This window comes from Podarcis melisellensis, assembly GCF_964234715.1.
Source record: "Podarcis melisellensis genome assembly, chromosome: 13".
NCBI lineage: Eukaryota > Metazoa > Chordata > Lepidosauria > Squamata > Lacertidae > Podarcis > Podarcis melisellensis.
In genome coordinates, this window is record NC_138545.1 from 1,552,956 (window position 1) to 1,571,859 (window position 18,904).

At 51.4% G+C, this 18,904-nt stretch overlaps 1 protein-coding gene across 8 annotated transcripts in view; it reads left to right on the plus strand.

Moving 5' to 3' along the window:
* Nucleotides 1-14,235, plus strand: part of MINK1 (misshapen like kinase 1) — a 57,449-nt gene extending 43,214 nt beyond the window's left edge. For all 8 annotated transcript variants that reach the window (XM_081886692.1, XM_081886693.1, XM_081886695.1 and 5 more), the window contains 12 exons: nucleotides 1,065-1,237; nucleotides 2,425-2,539; nucleotides 5,117-5,263; nucleotides 5,430-5,541; nucleotides 6,325-6,483; nucleotides 6,582-6,725; nucleotides 9,092-9,226; nucleotides 9,822-9,922; nucleotides 10,313-10,462; nucleotides 10,571-10,730; nucleotides 12,113-12,252; nucleotides 12,558-14,235. In XM_081886692.1, coding sequence (XP_081742818.1) covers nucleotides 1,065-1,237; nucleotides 2,425-2,539; nucleotides 5,117-5,263; nucleotides 5,430-5,541; nucleotides 6,325-6,483; nucleotides 6,582-6,725; nucleotides 9,092-9,226; nucleotides 9,822-9,922; nucleotides 10,313-10,462; nucleotides 10,571-10,730; nucleotides 12,113-12,252; nucleotides 12,558-12,641 — 1,620 coding nt within the window. In that variant the 3' untranslated portion in view covers nucleotides 12,642-14,235. The remainder of the gene's footprint in view (nucleotides 1-1,064; nucleotides 1,238-2,424; nucleotides 2,540-5,116; nucleotides 5,264-5,429; nucleotides 5,542-6,324; nucleotides 6,484-6,581; nucleotides 6,726-9,091; nucleotides 9,227-9,821; nucleotides 9,923-10,312; nucleotides 10,463-10,570; nucleotides 10,731-12,112; nucleotides 12,253-12,557) is intronic.
* The last annotated feature ends 4,669 nt before the right edge of the window (nucleotides 14,236-18,904 follow it).

The window sequence follows — 18,904 nt, forward strand, 5'->3', positions numbered from 1 at the left end:
GTTTTGCTTGAGCACAGGTTTGATTAGGTGTCTCTCACAGGACGTGTGCCCAAGAACCCAAGAAACTTGGCTTTCTCCTCCCACTCTTTTTCCTTTGGGGGGCAGGATTTATTTATTTGGTTTTTCAGATTGACATTTTACATTCATCTATCTAGCATACAACATAAAAACAAGATCCCAAGGAATCTCCTTTGTGGGTCCTACTGCCCATCATTTCCTCATGCGTCTTTTATGATAATCCAAATCTAAAATTCACCATTAAACTACAAGTGATATTCCAATCCTACTAATGATTTTAACTGTTTACAATAGTCTTTAAGATAAGTTATAAATTTCCCCAATTCCTTATTAAAAAGGTTGAGCAGAGCAGAAAAGGGGGGTTGGGGATCGATGGGACGTGGGTGGCACTGTGGGTTAAACCACAGAGCCTAGGACTTGCCGATTGGAAGGTCGGCGGTTCAAATCCCCGCAACAGGGTGAGCTCCCATTGCTCGGTCCCTGCTCCTGCCAACCTAGCAGTTCGAAAGCACGTCAAAGTGCAAGTAGATAAATAGGTACCGCTCCAGCAGGAGGGTAAATGGCATTTCCGTGCGCTGCTCTGCTTCGCCAGAAGTGGCTTGAGTCATGCTGGCCACATGACCCAGAAGCTGTACGCCGGCTCCCTCAGCCAATAAAGCGAGATGAGCACCGCAACCCCAGAGTCGGCCACGACTGGACTTAACTGTCAAGGGTACCTTTACCTTTAGGGGATCGATAGCTGGGGTTTTTGTTGGGGGGCAGGAGAGGCTGGCACTGGCTTCCTCCTATGCCTGTCGCAAACTGCGCCCACTGGGCAGTCCTCCTGGTGGGGTGGGGTCTCCATTGCAGGCAGGCCAACTCCCATGCAAGCTTGCTTGGTGTTGTTTCCACTTGCTGTCTCTCTTTCTTTCTTTCTTTCTTTCTCTCTCTCTTTCTCTCTTTCTCTCTTTCTCTCTTTCTCTCTTTCTCTCTTTCTCTCTCTCTCTCTCTCCTTCCTCCTTTGCCTCCCTGCGGCAGCCGTGACCCCCTACCTCTCCTCTCCGCAGAACTTTGTGCTGCCCAAGGACCGCCTGGAGGAGGCGGCCCCTAAGCCCCTCAAGAAGGCCATGGACTACTCCTCCTCCAGCGAGGAGATGGACTCGAGCGAGGAGGACGAGGAGGAGGAGGAGGAAGGAGAAGGGGAGCGCTCCGAGCCCACGGCAGACACTCCGGGGACCAGGTGAGGCCAGGGGCCATGAACACGCTGGCACTTTTGGGGAGCGCCTGGGTGCACGCAAGGAGGTCAGGGGAGCCCCGTGGTGGCAGGAGGATCAGGACCAAAGGGCCCCCGTCCTGTGCACCCAGGGGGAAGGGAGCCCCCAAGCAGGGCCTGTGTCCAGTGGCAGCGCTCTTCCTCCTTGTGAGTCTCTCCAAGGGTCTTTCAGAGAGGCCGAAGGTGCACGAGAAGAGCACCTGCTGGATCAGCCCCATAACCCGCCCAGGCCAGCATCCTGTTCCCACAGCCAGATGCCCAATATGGGATACTTGTAAGCAGGATCCGAGTGCAAGAGCAGCGGCGCCCAGCATTCAGAACCAGCTTCCATCCGTGGAAGTAGAGCCAAGGATTTTAAGGTCCATGAATAATCATAGTTCAGAGGACCCGGGCCCTAAGGAAGTCAGACTGTCCTCCCCCAGGGCCAGGGCCTTCTCAGTGGTGGCTCCGACCTGGTGGGATGCTCTGTCCCATGAGACCAGGGCCCTGCAGGATTTAACCTCCTTCCGCCTGGCCTTTAATTTGAATTCAGCCTGATCTTTTATTTCCCTTCCCTCCCCCTCCCCTTTTATGAAGGTCACCCGCTCTGAGACCCCACAGCTAATTCTCCCCTGGTCTCCTCGCTGGCCCAAGTAGGACCAATTCAGCCAGCTAGCCCTGGGGATTATCTAATTGATTTTTGAATTTTACTGTTATTCATGTTTTTATACTGCATTTTATGCTGCATTCATAATTAAGTGTTTTAAAGTATTTTAGATTTTGTTAGCTGCCCTGAGCCCGGTTTTTGAACCAGGAAGGGCAGGGTATAAATAATAATATTATTATTATTATTATTATTATTATTATTATTATTATTATTACTCCATGAATCAGTCTGATGTGTTCAAGTTCAGTCTGCAGCAGGGAGTTCCATAGTTTGAATCTGTTCAGTGTGAAGGACTTTTTCTCCTTTTTTATATTCAGCTTCACTGAACCCTCGCAGGTTCTAGTGTTATTGGGGGGGGGCGACTTTCCTTTGTCCTCTTCCCTTTCTAGTTGGGCGTGCTTCCAGACTTTGTGGTCTCTGGGCGGGAGTGAGGAGAAGGAGGCAGGATTAATGTGGCTGCTTCCATGTGCCTTCTGACCTCCCCTCTCTCCCTCCCTCCCTCTGGCAGAGACGGCGACACGGACTCCGTGAGCACCATGGTGGTGCATGACGTGGAGGATCTGACGGGCGGCAGTGGCGGTTCAGAGAGCTCCTATGGCGAGGGCACCATGCTGGTGCAGCGGGTGAGAATCACGCTTTGCAGCCTCCGTCCTGTTTGTGTGTGTGTGTGTGTGGAGGGGTGATCCCTCCCCTGGCCTCTCCATCTTCTGGCTGGGAGCTACAGAAACTGCTTCCTGGGGGTACAAAAGTCCTAAAATCATCTAGCCCTGTTAGAATTCCTGCTCCGTGACTGCAGTCATGGGATTGTTGTCTTTCACGTATGTTTTGACTCCACCGCGTGGGAAGTGACGGAGACAGGGTGTTTGTGTTCCTGTGTTCCATAAAGTGGGACTATTGTCCTTTGTTCTTTCTCTCTTTACTCTCTGATGCTAGAGAGAGAGGGAGCCATGTTGCAGTGCTTCGTGTGTGTTTATATGTAAATAAAGTACAGGGTGCCTCGCAAGACGAAAAGAATCCGTTCCGCGATTCTCTTTGTCTAGCAGTTTTTTCGTCTTGCGAAGCAAGCCCATTGACAGCTTAGCGGATTAGCGCTACAGCGGTCTAGCGGCTTCTAGCGATCAGCTGTTAAGCGGCTTATCAGTGGATCAGCTGTTAAGCGGCTTAGCGGCTTAGGAAAAGGGGGGGAAGCGGGGGGAAACCGCGGGGACTCGCAATATTTTTTCGTCTTGCGAAGCAACCCCATAGGGAAATTCGTTTTGCGAAGCGCCTCCAAAACGGAAAACCCTTTCGTCTAGCGGATTTTCCGTCTTGCAAGGCGTTTGTCTTGCGGGGCACCACTGTAGATTAGCCAAAATGCTGAGTTGCTGAGGTTTGTTATGCAAACTGGGCAAACTCTGCGGATCCCTAAGTGTGCTGGTGTCTGTTGGCATTGGTCGCTGTGATGTTTGGGCTGAAGAAAGCTTTTGAGGCTCCCGAACAATCGACCAGGAGGGAGGGAACATGCCAGGCGGGCACGTGTCTCTACCAGGGTCCTACTCGTGTGTAGGCTGAACTCCTGACAAGCCCAACCCCTTGCAATGCAGGAATCTCAGCTAAAGCATCCATGGGAGACAACTATCCAACCTCTGCTTAAAAACCGCCAATGAAGAGAGTCCACCGCCTTCTGAGGTCATGGAATTATAAAGCTGGAAAGGAACCAGCACTTTTTTCCTCGGGGGGGATGCATACCCCTAAACATTTTGGGTATCTTAAGTTTGGCCTCATTAAGGGGCAGTATGAGTTGGAAAAGGAGAGTACCTCTAAACATTTTTTTAAGGAAAAAATCACTGGAGGGGGACTCCAAGGGCCATCTAGTCCAGCCCTCGGAGCCAGAGGAAGGAATGCCACCTCCTCCCTCCTCACCCCACAGGGCCCCTTGCCCTCCTTTTCTCCACAGCTTAAAGCAGGAGGTGCTGCCATTTGAATAGAGGGCCCGGTTTGACCCTGTACTGCTGGGGGCTGGGCTAGATGACCCTTGGCCCCCTCCCTTCCATTCCAACTTCAGTTCTATGATAAGGACTCTGCAGGAGAGGAGCGTCTTACTTTGGGTCCTGAGGCTTTTATATTTACTCATTTGTGACATGCCCTAAGACTCCAGGGCAAGGGTGATGCGTTAAAGCACAATATATTTTTTAAAATGCTTTTTTTTTTAGTTTTCTTTAACACAAAATAAATACACTGAAGTTCTACAATCCTATGTACACTTATTTTCTCAGTGCTCTGTTGAGCATAGCCTTCCTCCCTTCAACAGGTTTTCATATTAATCTTTCATTTCCCGCATATTCTTAATAACTTCCTATTCACATCATAAGATTTATTTTAATCCTACCACAGCCTTTAAACTTCTGCAATTATTACATATTTACTCCACTCACGTCTGGACTTTGTTTCCTCTTGGTTACGGATCCTGTGGGTCAGTTTTGCTGATTCCACGTATTCGACCATTTTTGTCTGCCACTCCACTAATGTTGGTATTTCCTGAGTTTTCCATTTTGGGGCTACTAAGATTCTGGCGGCAGTTGTAGCCTACATGAATAATCTCTGGCACAATACAGTGGTGCCTCGCAAGACAAAATTAATTCGTTCCGCGAGTCTTTTCGTCTTGCGATGTTTCTCGTCTTGCGAAGCACGGTCCGTCGCAACTGCACCTCTTCAAGCGGCTTTAGGAAAAAAGCGAACAAACTCGCAAGATGTTTTTGTCTTGTGAAGCAAGCCCATAGGGAAATTCGTCTTGCGAAGCGACGCAAAAACTGAAAAACCCTTTCGTCTTGCACGTTTTTTGTTTTGCGAGGCATTCGTCTTGCGGGGCACCACTGCATTTAAAACAGCTTGAGGCCATAAGAATAAGGTGGGTCCCAAAATATCACGCCTCACGTGTCAAAAGCCTGGGCGAAGGGGTTATGTCCGCAGCTGGTCTCCACCACCGTGGGGGGGTTAGAAGCTTGCTGGGTGATGGTGAGGATGATTTAAGGGTGGGGGGCGGCAGGAGGCTCAGCACTCCAAACAAGACACCAAACTCTGCACCTACCAGGCCTGTTTGTGTGTGTGTCGTACTCTGAGCACCACGGGGGCTGCAAGACCCTCCCCACCACCGATGGTGCTGAAGGGCTCAATTTCTCCATCCCCGCTGTCTTGACACCCCTCTTCCCCTCCTCTCGCAGACCCCCGAGGAGGAGCGGGGCCTCCTGCACAGCGACAGCAACGGCTACACCAACCTGCCGGACGTGGTCCAGCCCAGCCACTCGCCCACCGAGGCCAAGAGCAGCAGCAACGGTTCCTCCTCACCGGCCAAGGACACGGCCACCGACGTGAGTTTGGGGAATAATAATAAATTTATGGTCCTTGGGCGTTTGAGCTTGTTGGGGCAGTGCAGGGGCCTGGCATTGGAACCCTCCCTCCTCCAGGCATTGGATATTGTCCCCTAACCTGCTTCTGTCTCTCTCTCACTGCGCCCCTCTCCCCCCTCAATTGCAGTACCAGTCAAGGGGGCTGGTCAAGGCTCCCGGAAAGAGCTCCTTCACGATGTTTGTGGACTTGGGCATCTACCACAGCTCGCCTGGAGGGGGCGACACCATCCCCATCACTGGTGAGACCTTGCAGGGAGGGGAGATGGGGAGGGGAGGAGAGGGGTTTCCCTTGGCCTGCTTCCTGCCATACGAAAGCCTGTGCTGCACAGAGTTGTCGTTAAAAAAACAGACAGATCCATGTCGCGGGCCCAGAAATGTTTATTTCAAACAGTACCCATAGTCAGTGGAGCGGGACACTTCAGACAATGGCAAAAAGATGTTTCTAGGTTTACCTGGCAGGGGAAGGAACCAAGCGTTAAGTATAAATTACTACAGACACAAAAGAAAGAGGTGGATTTTCCCTGCCAGGTTTGAAATTATATTATGAAGCATCCTGTCCCTGCAGGCTGCAGGAGTGGATAACTGTAAAAAAATACAGATATTTTGGACCTTGAGGCTCATGACAACAGATTTGGATGGCCTGCATATTTATGGGATGAGAAGACCAAGGTGCATAAAGGGTTTTTGAATCATTTGGTAACAAAATCCATTTATGGAAGGTCCCAAGTTCAGTCTCCAAAGACAGCATCTCCAGGTAGGGCAGGGAGCTTACGCTAGTCCTCACGTAGAATCGTAGAGCTGGAAGGCACCCCAGTGGTCATCTAGCCCAACCCGCTGCAGTGCAGAAAGCGCAGCTCAAGAATCCATGACAGACATTCGTCAAGGCTCTCTTGAGAAGAGGCTGCCACCTTCCAGCGAAGGAGACCCTCAGGCAGCTCAGCTCCCCCCTCCCACTCCCCCACCCCCGGAGCAAACTAGGAAGGCTTGACCTGTGTGATTCCTCTCTCTTTCCACCCGCAAAGCGTTTGACCCGGGGCGGCTGGAGCAGCTGCAGCTGGAGGCGCGGAAGGGCTCTGTGGTCAACGTGAACCCCACCAACACGCGGCCCCACAGCGACACCCCCGAGATCCGCAAGTACAAGAAGCGTTTCAACTCGGAGATCCTGTGCGCCGCCCTGTGGGGTGAGGAGGCAGGGACCCTTGGGTGGGCCAGGGCACGGCTGCCCCTCCCCATCCCCCCGGCCTCTCCCTCACCCTCTGCCTCGGTGCCCACGCTCTAGGGGTCAACTTGCTGGTGGGGACCGAGAACGGGCTGATGCTCCTGGACCGGAGTGGGCAAGGCAAGGTCTACACCCTCATCAACCGGCGCCGCTTCCAGCAGATGGACGTCCTGGAAGGGCTCAACCTCCTGACCACCATCTCGGGTGAGGACTGGGACCGGCCTTGGCCCATTAGGGCCTCCCCATAAGTCCCCCGCAGCCCTGTACTTCTTTTTTTTAATAATATTTATTACTTTCCCAGCAGTTTAAACACTACAAAAGAAAAAAAAAGTTAAACAAGACAATACAGTACCATACAAAAACAAAAACACTACATAACACTAACACTAAGACATTAAACTAACAAAACAAAACAAAAACAATTTAAGACACAGCAAACAATTTCAATATCTTATCTTTCATTCACTTGTTTCCACGACCTCCTCACACCTCCCTTTTTGTATTCCACTTCTGTTAATTGTTTCAGCAATTCCTTTCCATCTTCCTCTGTTTTCTGTCCTGTAATTATCTTAACATATTCTAACCTTGTTCTTCCCTTTAATACACTAATAATCTATTTGTACTTAGTTCCTTATAACATTTCTACTAAAGCCATATACCTTCATTCCAACATTTTTCTAACATTCATTAATTTTACAGTATTTCTGTAAATAGTCTTTAAACTTTTTCCAGTCTTCTTCCACCGACTCTTCTCCCTGGTCTCGGATTCTGCCAGTCATTTCCGCCACTTCTGTACTTCTTGATATGGGCGCACAGCAAGGTTCAGGGAGAAGAAGCCTGGAGTCCCAGAGGGAGAGGGGGCTTGTAGTGTTCCCAAAACAAGGAAGGATTGGACTCTAATTAATAGAATACACATAAGGCTTGATCAGCAAGAGTCTGGGAGTGGTGCCAATAATAATTATCCTGTCCACCCCTCGGCCCAGGTCGTTTTATTCACAAAAGAACTTTTTACACAGTGTTTGTAAGAACCAATCAGATTTCCTCTCAGCATTTCAAAACCCCCACGTGGGACAAAGTCAGATCAGAAGAAATTCTTTTAACTACAAAGACTACTCTGAGCATGCATATGGAGTTCAGAGTAAATAAAAGAGGAAGCAAAGAGGAATGCTTTTAGGAAACTCTGGAGGTCATAAACAGGAGAGGACGGAAGGATGACAAGGAAAGAGAATTTACCATCTTGTGAACTATCTTCCTGGCCCTTGAGATCTATCTAAAGATTAACAAACGACAGCATTTACATCAAAGCTAACTATCATCTTTATGACCCAGGATGCCTGATGAAGCAACTGGCCTGTGTTTAGAATGCTTCTACATGCCTGTCAGACAGAGAAATAGGACAGAGATGCAGCGGCTTATGGGATTTGATCAGAAATTATTGTCAATGAATCAAACCCAGTCAACGCAACGCGTTCATCGCAGACACAGTGGCTTGCTTCATAGTTTATAATTCCTCATAGCAATCCCACCTGACCCCCACACTCTGGATATCTGCACTCCTACAGGGGCTACAGGATGTCAGAGACGCTGCGGAGGGTGCACCCCAGGGGAAAGGGGGCTGGAGTCTGACTGGGAAGAGGGGGCCAGCGATTTGTGGGGAGCTGCCCCGGCCAGCAGGCAGGAGTCAGAGGCAGGAGAAGCTTCAGAGCTGGGGGGGGTACAGAATGGGGTGGAAATAGAGGAGGAAGAGGCAGGCCCCAAAAGGAAAGGGCCCAGGGGCTTCCCCACCCATTCCTTGCTGTCTCCCGGAACCAGGAGGGGATTGAAAAGGGAGGAGCAGAGGACGTTTCCACGCAGGCACAGTTTCTGGCTGCGTGTGTTGCAGGGAAATGCATTTTATGGTGGCAACTACTCTATAGCTCTTGAGGGACGTGGGTGGCGCTGTGGGTTAAACCACAGAGTCTAGGACTTGCTGATCAGAAGGTCAGTGGTTCGAATCCCTGTGACGAGGTGAGCTCCCGTTGCTCAGTCCCTGCTCCTGCCCACCTAGCAGTTCGAAAGCACACCAGTGTAAGTAGATAAATAGGTACTGCTCCGGCGGGAAGGTCAACGGCGTTTCCATGCGCTGCTCTGGTTCGCCAGAAGCGGCTTAGTCCTGCTGGCCACATGACCCGGAAGCTGTACGCCGGCTCCCTCAGCCAGTAAAGCGAGATGAGCACTGCAACCCCAGAGTTGGCCACGACTGGACCTAATGATCAGGGGTCCCTTTACCTTTTTACTCTATAGCTTCTGGACCCGGAAAAGAGCTGTGGAAGCGGCTCATCAGTGTTAACTTTGGCGATAAAGACTTGACTCTCTGCCATGGGCCTCCCTTTGGCACCTTGGCATGGAAGCCCAGCCCTGCCCAAGGAGAGGGCTCTGGAATTGTGGGCCACAGGAATCTCTTGCACACACACGTCCTGCAGGAAACCACACACTCCCCAACACCCCTGTTCCCCCTTTTCCCTCCCCTGACCTGTGAATAAAGGATCCTTGGTTCTCTCTCTCCCCGCCCCCCCCCCCCCCCCCGTTAGGGAAGAGGAACAAGCTTCGCGTCTACTACCTCTCCTGGCTGCGGAACAAAATTTTGCACAACGACCCGGAAGTGGAGAAGAAGCAAGGCTGGACCACCGTGGGGGACATGGAGGGCTGTGTCCACTACCGCGTGGGTAAGTGGGGTGCGGGACCCGGGCTGAGCGGTCGGGGCCAGGAGACCCCACCAGACCACACCCCAGGGAGCAGACATGTTGACAATTCAGCCCAGAAGCCTTCTGCCCCGGGAAGTATTAAATTGTCAAATTTGTCCCATCCTCTTTTAAAGCCATCTTTAAGTGGATTTCTGTTTAACTTTTCTATGTTATTATTATTATTTAATACTATTCTAGTGATCATTGAATGTTAGTTTTCTTTTTGATGTAGGTTGCTATTTTAAAGTTGTTTTATTATCACATTTTTTAATTTCATTAGATTGTTATAAGATGTACGCTTGTAAACCGGCTTGAGTATTGTAAGATAGAAAGACGGTATACAAATTAAAAATGATGATGATGATGGTGATGATCTTGGTTGGCAGCCATCACTGCCTCTTGTGGGAGGGAGTTCCACAGTCCAACGATCCATCTCTCATGGCCAAACCCGCCCTGTCATTCTTGAACCCAGCACGGCAAGCCCTTTGAGCCTGGAACTGCCCCAGGTTTTGAAGGGAAGGTGTGGGGCCCAGACCTAACATTTCCCACCCCCCTCTTCCTGGTTCTTTTCCCTCAGTGAAATACGAGCGGATCAAGTTCCTGGTCATTGCACTCAAGAACTCAGTGGAAGTCTATGCCTGGGCCCCCAAGCCCTACCACAAATTCATGGCCTTCAAGGTACTGGGGAGGCTGGAATCGGGGAGGGGGGGCTTTGGGGCTCTGCTGGACACCCCGAAATCTGCACAGCAGGGCCCCTGATTATCAGCGTGGGGAGTGGGTTTTGATAGCAGCGGGAGCCTCACAGAAGTGTGGCTTGGCTGGAAGGATCAGGGGAGAGGGGGCTGATTTGGTGACTGGGAGGAGAGCGTCCGAGTTGGAAGGGGCACCCAGGGGCCATCTAGCCCAGCCCCTGGGTGCAGTGAAGGGGTGACCGCTGAAGGACCCCTAATAGGTGCAGCATCCACCCCCTTTTGTGGCATTGGAAGGGGTCCTGGGTGGCTCCTCGTGGCCAGAAGCGCCCCCCCCCACGAAACAACCCTTCCTGCCTCCCCCTGCTTTGTCTTCCAGTCTTTTGCTGACTTGCCTCACCGGCCGCTGCTGGTGGAGCTGACGGTGGAGGAGGGCCAGCGGCTCAAAGTGATCTACGGATCCTGCGCCGGCTTCCACGCCATCGACGTGGACTCAGGAAACAACTACGACATCTATATACCCGTACATGTAAGCCTGGCCAGCGGGCGAAAGGGGGGAGCAGGCTGTGGGGGGTTGGTTGGTGGGCCTCGTTTAAGCCTTCCTTCTCCTCCTCCTCTTCTCCTTCTCCCTCCCCAGATCCAGTCGCAGGTCACCCCCCATGCCATCATCTTCCTGACCAACACCGAAGGGATGGAGATGCTCCTTTGCTACGAAGACGAGGGCGTCTACGTCAACACCTACGGGCGCATCATCAAGGACGTTGTGCTGCAGTGGGGGGAGATGCCCACCTCTGTCGGTAAGCCTGGAGCAGCAGGGGGCACTCAGGGTGGGGGGCCTTCAGTCGAGACGCTGAGGGGGCTGCGATGCAACGGGGGGAGTGTTGCAGCTCTGTGCGGTGTGGGGCACCTTTCCTTGCCGAATGTCCCAAAGTCAGTCTCCCGCAGCAGCCTCACAGAACCAGGGAATTGTAGCACTGGAAGGGGACCCCCAGAGTCATCTAGTCCAGCCCCAAAAAGTTTTTCATTCCCAAAAATTTTCATCGCCAAAAAGTTTTTGATTTGAGTTTCTACTGAAATGAGGCTGCATTTTAATGTTGTATTTTAATCTTGTTTTTAAGTTGTATTTTAATCAATCGTTTTTATGCCTGGTGTTAGCCGCCCTGAGCCCAGTCTCGGCTGGGGAGGGTGGGGTATAAATAAAATTTATTATTATTATTAAAGAACGGCAGCTGAAGCATTCCTGACAGATAGTAATCCAGCCTCTGCTATAAAAACTCCAAGGTATCTGGAGTCCCCAAACTCCCAAAGGCCTTTGATCCTTTGTCAAACAGCTCTTCTCCCTCATGCTTAGTTTTTCCCCTGATGTTGAAAGACGAATCTGGGCAGTAGATCAATACAGTACTGTCATACCTCGGGTTACAGGCGCCTCAGGTTGCGCATTTTCGGGCTACGGACGCGCCAAACCCAGAAGTACTGGAACGGGTTACTTCCGGGTTTCAGCACCCATGCATGTGCAGAAGCGCTGGATTGTGCTTTGTGTATGTGCTGAATCGCGACCCGCGCAGACACGGCGCTGCAGGTTGCAAACAGATGCGGCACGTTTGCAACCCGAGCATCCACTGTATATAAAAGCAATAAGGTGACTGGTGTGTTTCTGAGCCATCTTCAGCCCCATGCCGAGTGTGTTTCAGTACAGTGGTACCTCGGGTTAAGTACTTAATTCGTTGCGGAGGTCCGTTCTTAACCTGAAACTGTTCTTAACCTGAAGCACCACTTTAGCTAATGGGGCCTCCTGCTGCTGCTGCGTGATTTCTGTTCTCATCCCGAAGCAAAGTTCTTAACCCAAGGTACTATTTCTGGGTTAGCGGAGTCTGTAACCTGAAGCGTATGTAACCTGAAGTTTATGTAACCTGAGGTACCACTGTATTCTAATCTGGAAGCTGCCAGAGGGTGGTGGCCGTGTCTCCTGGGCCCCAAAGGGGCTGCAGCTGGCAGGACAGCTGGTGCTGGGCAGAGACCCTCCTGGCCCCCGGGGCATCTCGTGACAGAGTTGCATTCGGGACCCGTTGCTGAGCTGCAGCCGCTTCCTGTCTTCCTTGTGGGCTTGGCACACACCCACCCACCCCGTGCTCAACGAGGAAGCCTCACGTGTCCCCCTTTCTCTCCTCCTGCCCCTCAGCTTATATCTGCTCCAATCAGATCATGGGTTGGGGCGAGAAAGCCATTGAGATCCGCTCGGTAGAGACGGGGCACCTGGACGGCGTCTTCATGCACAAGCGGGCACAGCGCCTGAAGTTCCTGTGCGAGCGCAACGACAAGGTGGGTGCGAGTCACGCCTCCTGGATCGAGCCCTGCCAGACGCCACTTGAGCTGGGAGCGTTTTATTGTCTCAAAGCACAACTGCGCCATCCCAGCTCGCTCTACATTTGCTGCTGCCAGCAGGGTGGAAGAGATACCCGGAGAGGAGGGGGCACTCGTGGCTTAACCCCTGCCAATCTCCTCTTCCTCTCTGCTGCATCAGTCATCAGAGCCAGCTAGCATGGCCACTGGGAGGGGGGGGGTGATTCCTGACCCCCACTGACTGACTGCTCTTCCTTCACGTCCTCCTTCATCCCTCCCTGCAGGTCTTCTTCGCCTCCGTTCGCTCTGGGGGCAGCAGCCAGGTCTACTTCATGACCCTGAACAGGAACTGCATCATGAACTGGTGAGGGCAGGGGGGGCTCGCCCCATCCCGCCCCTCCTGCTTGCCCCACTCCGTGGCGGAGGGAGGGGGAGAAGGAGGAGGAGAAGGGTCTTGTCAGATGCCCCGCCTGAGCTCAAGACGGCCCAGAGAAGACCATCCCGTGAAAGTGACAGCGATGCCTTGGCGGTTCACTTCTCAGTCCTGCCCTCCCCTCCTCTCGGCTGCCCTGGGGGGGCCTCGGCGCCCCCATTTAACTCTTCTGTTTCTGATAGGAAAGACGTCGGGTCATGGCTGGGCTGGGAAGGGTCCAGTCCTAAAAAAGACAGCCATCCCTTGCTGCCTCTCGTGGTGGTCCCACTTCAGGGCGGTTGGGGAGGGGCATGGAGAGCAATGCCTAAATTCCCCCCCCCCCTCCTCATCCCAGAATTCAGCAGTATTTCAGTGTCCCAAAAAGGATGGGGGGGGCGTGGAACGGCCTCTGGGGCAGGGTTTTATTATCAAAGCCAAATCATGTAAATAAAAGCAGCTGGGAGTCCCGTCCGTCCCCCCCCTTTCCTATCTTCCAATCAGAGGAGGAGGGAAAGCTGCAGCTCCCCACAGCTTATAGGGACAGGGTGTGGGGAGTAGCTGGGGGCCACTTTTGCGGAGGGGAGGGGGGAGAGAAGAGGAGGAGGAAGTGTGGATATTCTCCCATTCTGAGCCATTTCCCTCATGTCCTTTGCAGGCAGGCCTCTTTGGCTTTGTGAAACTCACCCCCCCCCAAAAAAAAATATCTTGCAGCACGTGGCAAGCATCTCCTGCTGGCGTCCCCCCCACCCTCTCTCTCTCTCTCTCTCTCTCTCTCTCTCATATCCGTGGGGGAAGTGATAAGGGACTGAGAATGAGGTTGCCCCCCCCCATCCTGGCTCACCAGTAAGTTTCGGGGGGCAAAACCGCTGGCCCCTCCCTCCTGACCCGCCCCCCCCCCCGACCAGCCAGCCATGGGACGTGTGTTGGATGTATATCAGAATTCTCTCCTGCCCCCCAGCCACCCATGGGGGGGAAGCTGTGTATATTTTGCTTTAATTATTCCTTTTTGTAATGGCAATTAAGTAATTAACTAACAAAGCACTTTAACTGGGCCCACCTAATCAGGGTGGTTAGTGGATTGGGAAGGGGGAGCAGGAAGCTGGGGGGGGCTTGGCAGTGTCTCCCCCCCACCCCAAACCCTGCAAGGCCTCTTCAAGGCAGCTTTTTCCTTCCCAGGGTGTTGTGGGGGAGACAGGAAGTGAAGTTTGCTTCTTCCCTTAGCAGAAGCAAACAGCCTGTCTTTGCTGCCCCCACCCCTCTTGATTCCTCACTGGGTTTGGGGCTTCCCATGGGGGCCGCTGACGGCCGGCTGCTGGAGAGAGGCGGGGGCCACAAGGCCAGATCCCCTTGCGCAACCCTCTCCCCGCCCCCCCTCCTTTGGTTTCTTGTGTATTTTCGCTTGCGTTTGTATATAACCCTCCCGGACCCCAGTGTGGGTGAAGGGAGCAGCCCCCCCCCCACCCCGCCCTCCAGCAATCAGCGGTGGCCTTGGGATGATGATGATGATGATGAAGACGACATCTGTTTAATAAAAGAACCAAAATCTGTGAGTCCTCCTCGCGTGGCTGTCTCTCTTTTCCCAGGGCGCCCAGGTCTCTCTATCTTGCACCCAGTAGGAACCTGGAAGTGGCTCTTGGGATGCTTCCAAGGGAACGGGGGCAATTTGCAAGCCCCCAGCTGTCTCCAGCCCACCGGCTGGTAAGCCGGGCGATCTCCAGTCCTTGGCTCAGCATGAAACCTCAGCATTTTGGCTAATCTACTTTATTTACATCTAAACCCACACGGAGCCCTGCAACATGGCTCCCTCTCTCTCTAGCATCCGACAGCAGAGAGAAAAAGGACAATAGTCCCATTTCACAGAACACAGGAACACAAACATCCTGTCTCCGTCACTTCCCACTCGGTGGAGCAAAACATATACTGTCACGGCTTGTGGAACAATCCCATGACTGCAATCACAGAGCACTTGGGCAAAAAAAAATGAGAGGCACAAATACAAGATGGGTGACACCTGGCTTGAGAGCAGTACATGTGAAAAGGATCTAGGAGTCTTGGTTGACCACAAACTTGACATGAGCCAACAGTGTGACGCGGCAGCTAAAAAAGCCAATGCAATTCTGGGCTGCATCAATAGGAGTATAGCATCTCGATCAAGGGAAGTAATAGTGCCACTGTATTCTGCTCTGGTCAGACCTCACCTGGAGTACTGTGTCCAGTTCTGGGCACCACAGTTCAAGAAGGACACGGACAAACTGGAACGTGTCCAGAGGAGGGCAACCAAAATGGTCAAAGGCCTGGAAACGATGCCTTATGAGGAACGGCTAAGGGAGCTGGGCATGTTTAGCCTGGAGAAGAGGAGGTGAAGGGGTGATATGATAGCCACGTTCAAATATAGAAAAGGATGTCACATAGAGGAGGGAGAAAGGTTGTTTTCTGCTGCTCCAGAGAAGCGGACACGGAGCAATGGATCCAAACTACAAGAAAGAAGATTCCACCTGAACATTAGGAAGAACTTCCTGACAGTAAGAGCTGTTTGACAGTGGAATTTGCTGCCAAGGAGTGTGGTGGAGTCTCCTTCTTTGGAGGTCTTTAAGCAGAGGCTTGACAGCCATATGTCAGGAGTGCTCTGATGGGGTTTCCTGATTGGCAGGGGGTTGGACTCCATGGCCCTGGTGGTCTCTTCCAACTCTATGATTCTAGGAATTCTAACAGGCTGTGCTGTGCCTGTGCAGCAAGGCTTCTGAATATCAGTTTCCAGGAACCACAGGAGGAGAGATTGGCCCCTGTCAGAACAGGATATTAGACCAAATGGGCCAGAGACCCGACCTGGCAAGCTTTTCTTACATTTAGAATAACATTACGTTGCCCCAGCTGCTCTGGGTGGCTTCCAAAAGGTATAAAAACACAATAATAAAACATCTCACATTTAAAACTTCCCTCTACAGGGCTGCCTTCTGGTGTCTTCTAAAAGTTAGTTGTTCATTTCCTTGACATCTGATGGGAGGGTGTTCCACAGGGTGGGTGCCACCACCGAGAAGGCCCTCTGCCTGATTCCCTGTAACTTCACTTCTCGCAGGGAGGGAACCGCCAGAAGGCCCTCTGCGCTGGACCTCTTGTGTCCAGGCTGGACGATGGGGGTGGAGACGCTCCTCCAGGTGTACAGAGCAGAGGCAGTAAAGCAGTTCTGATCCGCGAATTGCTGGGAGAAGCAAGGCCAGCTCCCTTACCCTAGTCCGGGATCAAGGCAACTTGCTCGTTTCCTTCGCAGACCCCGCTAAACCCGCTAAGACCCCGGGACTCTCAGGCCAACACCCTCTGCATTTCCCAGTTCCCTTGTACGTTACTCGGAGAGTAAGGGCAGCCGATGCTCCCCATGTCTCTCCCAGATCTCAGAAGAGCGTCCTGGCCTCTTAGCTCTGATCCTAAACTCCCAGTAGCAGGAACTCCAAGCGTCTGGGCATGTGACGGATCCTAAAAAAAACCAAGGTTTCACACACACACTCCGGTGGTCAAATTAGGAAACTTTATTCAAAATAACTGGAGTATAGGAAAAGCAGGCAAGTCAGATCAGATCAGAACACAAAACACACCAGGGCTCTGTGGTTCCAAAACTGGACCAATCCTTGCCTATACACAACACCAGAGTTGTGGTTTACTCACAAGGAAGCAGTGAGGCTGGTCAGCTCCATAGAAAGTCCAGTCTAGGTCCCTAGTGGTGGGACAACCCTGCAAGGGGAACTCAGCTCAGGGCGGCTAATAACAAATTTAAAACAATTAAAGCAACAAAAAACAGCATAAAATACAGTATAAAACGTGAATAACAGTAAATTCAGAATTCAAAAATCAATTTGGGGGGGGAAATCCATCCAATAAACATTAGATGATCACCAGGGCTAGCTGGCTGAATTAGTCCTACTTGGGCCAGCGAGGAGACCAGGGGAGAATTAGCTGTGGGGTCTCAGAGCAGGCAATCTTCATAAAAAGGGGAGGAAGAGGAATAAAAGGCGGAATTCAAATTAAAGGCCAGGCAGAATAGCTCTATCTTACAGGCCCTGCGGAAGGAGGTTAAATCCTGCAGGGCCCTGGTCTCCTGGGACAGAGCATTCCACCAGGTCGGAGCCACCACTGAGAAGGCCCTGGCCCTGGGGGAGGATAGTCTGACTTCCTTAGGGTCCTCTAAACTATGGTTCTTCATGGACCTTAAGGTCCTCTGCGGGGCAGACCAGGAGAGACAGTCCCATAGATACGAGGGCCCTAAGCCTCTCTCCTGGAAGGAGGGACCCCAGTCTCTTTCTGAGCAGTGAGATCCGTAGCCCACTTGCTGAGGTCCAGAACGTCTCTCAGCTGTGGGCAGCTCAAGGACCCCCCCCCTTTATATTTTGTATTGCATTTGAAGAGGCTGGGAAGGAAGGTAAGCGACTGGTGGGCTGAGAGGAATGGTGGGGGGGGAGATCGGGGCCTTTCTTCACTCTTCTGGGGTAACACTCCCCCCAAAACACACTTCTCTTAGCATTTCACCCTTTAAAAATCCATTAAAGGTAAAGGGACCCCTGACCATTAGGTCCAGTCGTGACTGACTCTGGGGTTGCAGTGCTCATCTTGCTTTACTGGCCAAGGGAGCCGGCGTACAGCTTCCGGGTCATGAGGCCAGCATGACTAAGCCGCTTCTGGTGAACTAGAGCAGCACACGGAAATGCCATTTACCCTCCTGCTGGAGCGGTACCTATTGATCTACTTGCACTTTGACGTGCTTTTGAACTGCTAGGTGGGCAGGAGCAGGGACCGAGCAATGGGAGCTCACCCTGTCGTGGGGATTCGAACCGCAGACCTTCTAAAAATCCTTTATCCTCCTGCAAAACCTTGGCTGTTCCCTGCAGCCTCGCAGGGCCTCCTGCAACGTTGTGGGTGCCGAAAATAAGACCATTATATCTATCATTAAGCACCTTTATAGATCTATAGGTGCGTAACGAGGGGGTGGAAAACAGAGGAGACCCCTCCCAACCAATGCAGAATTGGGGGTCATGCCTAAATGTGGGGTGCAGGGCAGAGGGGCCTGGCAGTGACCTCTGCCCAGAGGGCAGGGTCTGAAGCAATGGGTTCAAATGGCAAGGAGATTTCCAACACAACCTTGAGAATAACTTCCTGGCAGTGCCATCTGGCAAGAGCTGTTTGGCAGTGGCACAGAAGGTGGCAGGCTCTCCCTTTGGGGGAGGTTAAACAGATGTGGGGGGGGCATCTGCCAGGGATGCTTTAGCTGTGTGGTTCCTGCATCGAAGGGGTTGGACAAGATGACCTTTGGGGTTCCCTTCCAGTTCTGTGATTTCCCCAACACACACACTCTGTTGCCAAGGGAAATCACCCCAAGGGAGTTGTGGGTGCCTTTCCATTCTGGAGTTGGTGGTGAGTCCTTAAGCCCAGTGGTAGCTAGTGGTACCTTCTTATTTTTTAATTTTTTTAATGTAATTTTTATTGAGTTTTCCATATTTCATTACATTTTCATTACACAAATCCATAACTTAAAGCATTGCTGAAACAAAGCACCAACCTCCCTCTTTCTGACTTCCAAACATCTTTTACAATTTCTACGCATTTCTATAGCCACTTTTTTTACCTTATATCTTCTTTTGACATTCACCTCCTTATATGTAAATCAGCCCCTTATTTCCACATTACCAAACGTTTCAGCTCAAACCTACAAAAGTTTTCAAATGTTTACAGTTTTCTTTCGTATAAAATATAAATTTGCTCCAGTCCTTTTGAAACAGTTCATCAGCTGATTCCGGATCTTCCCCGTCAGCTTTGCCATCTCCGCATATTCAACCATCTTTATCTGCCAATCCTCCAGTGTAGGAAGTTCCAGCTGCTTCCATTTCTGGGCCGGAAGTATTTTTGCAGCCATTGTGGCATGCATAAACAAATTTACATCTTTATTTATTATTATTTCCTCACCAATTAACCCCAGCAAAAATGCCTCTTTTTATTTTATTTTTTACTAAAATTATACTTAAATACCTTTTAAAATTCATTATATAGCTATTTTACCTTCTATGTGGCCCTGAAGCAAAACCTTTCAGTCTCGCTCACAACTTTTGCGGCACATTCCTGCTCCTTGCAAGTCAGCCCATTCCCCCCCCCCACAAAAAAAAACCCTGCTATCTAGTCTTATTCAAGAACTGGGCCAGACCCTTAAAAAAGGCAGCAATTCATTCTCCAATGGTC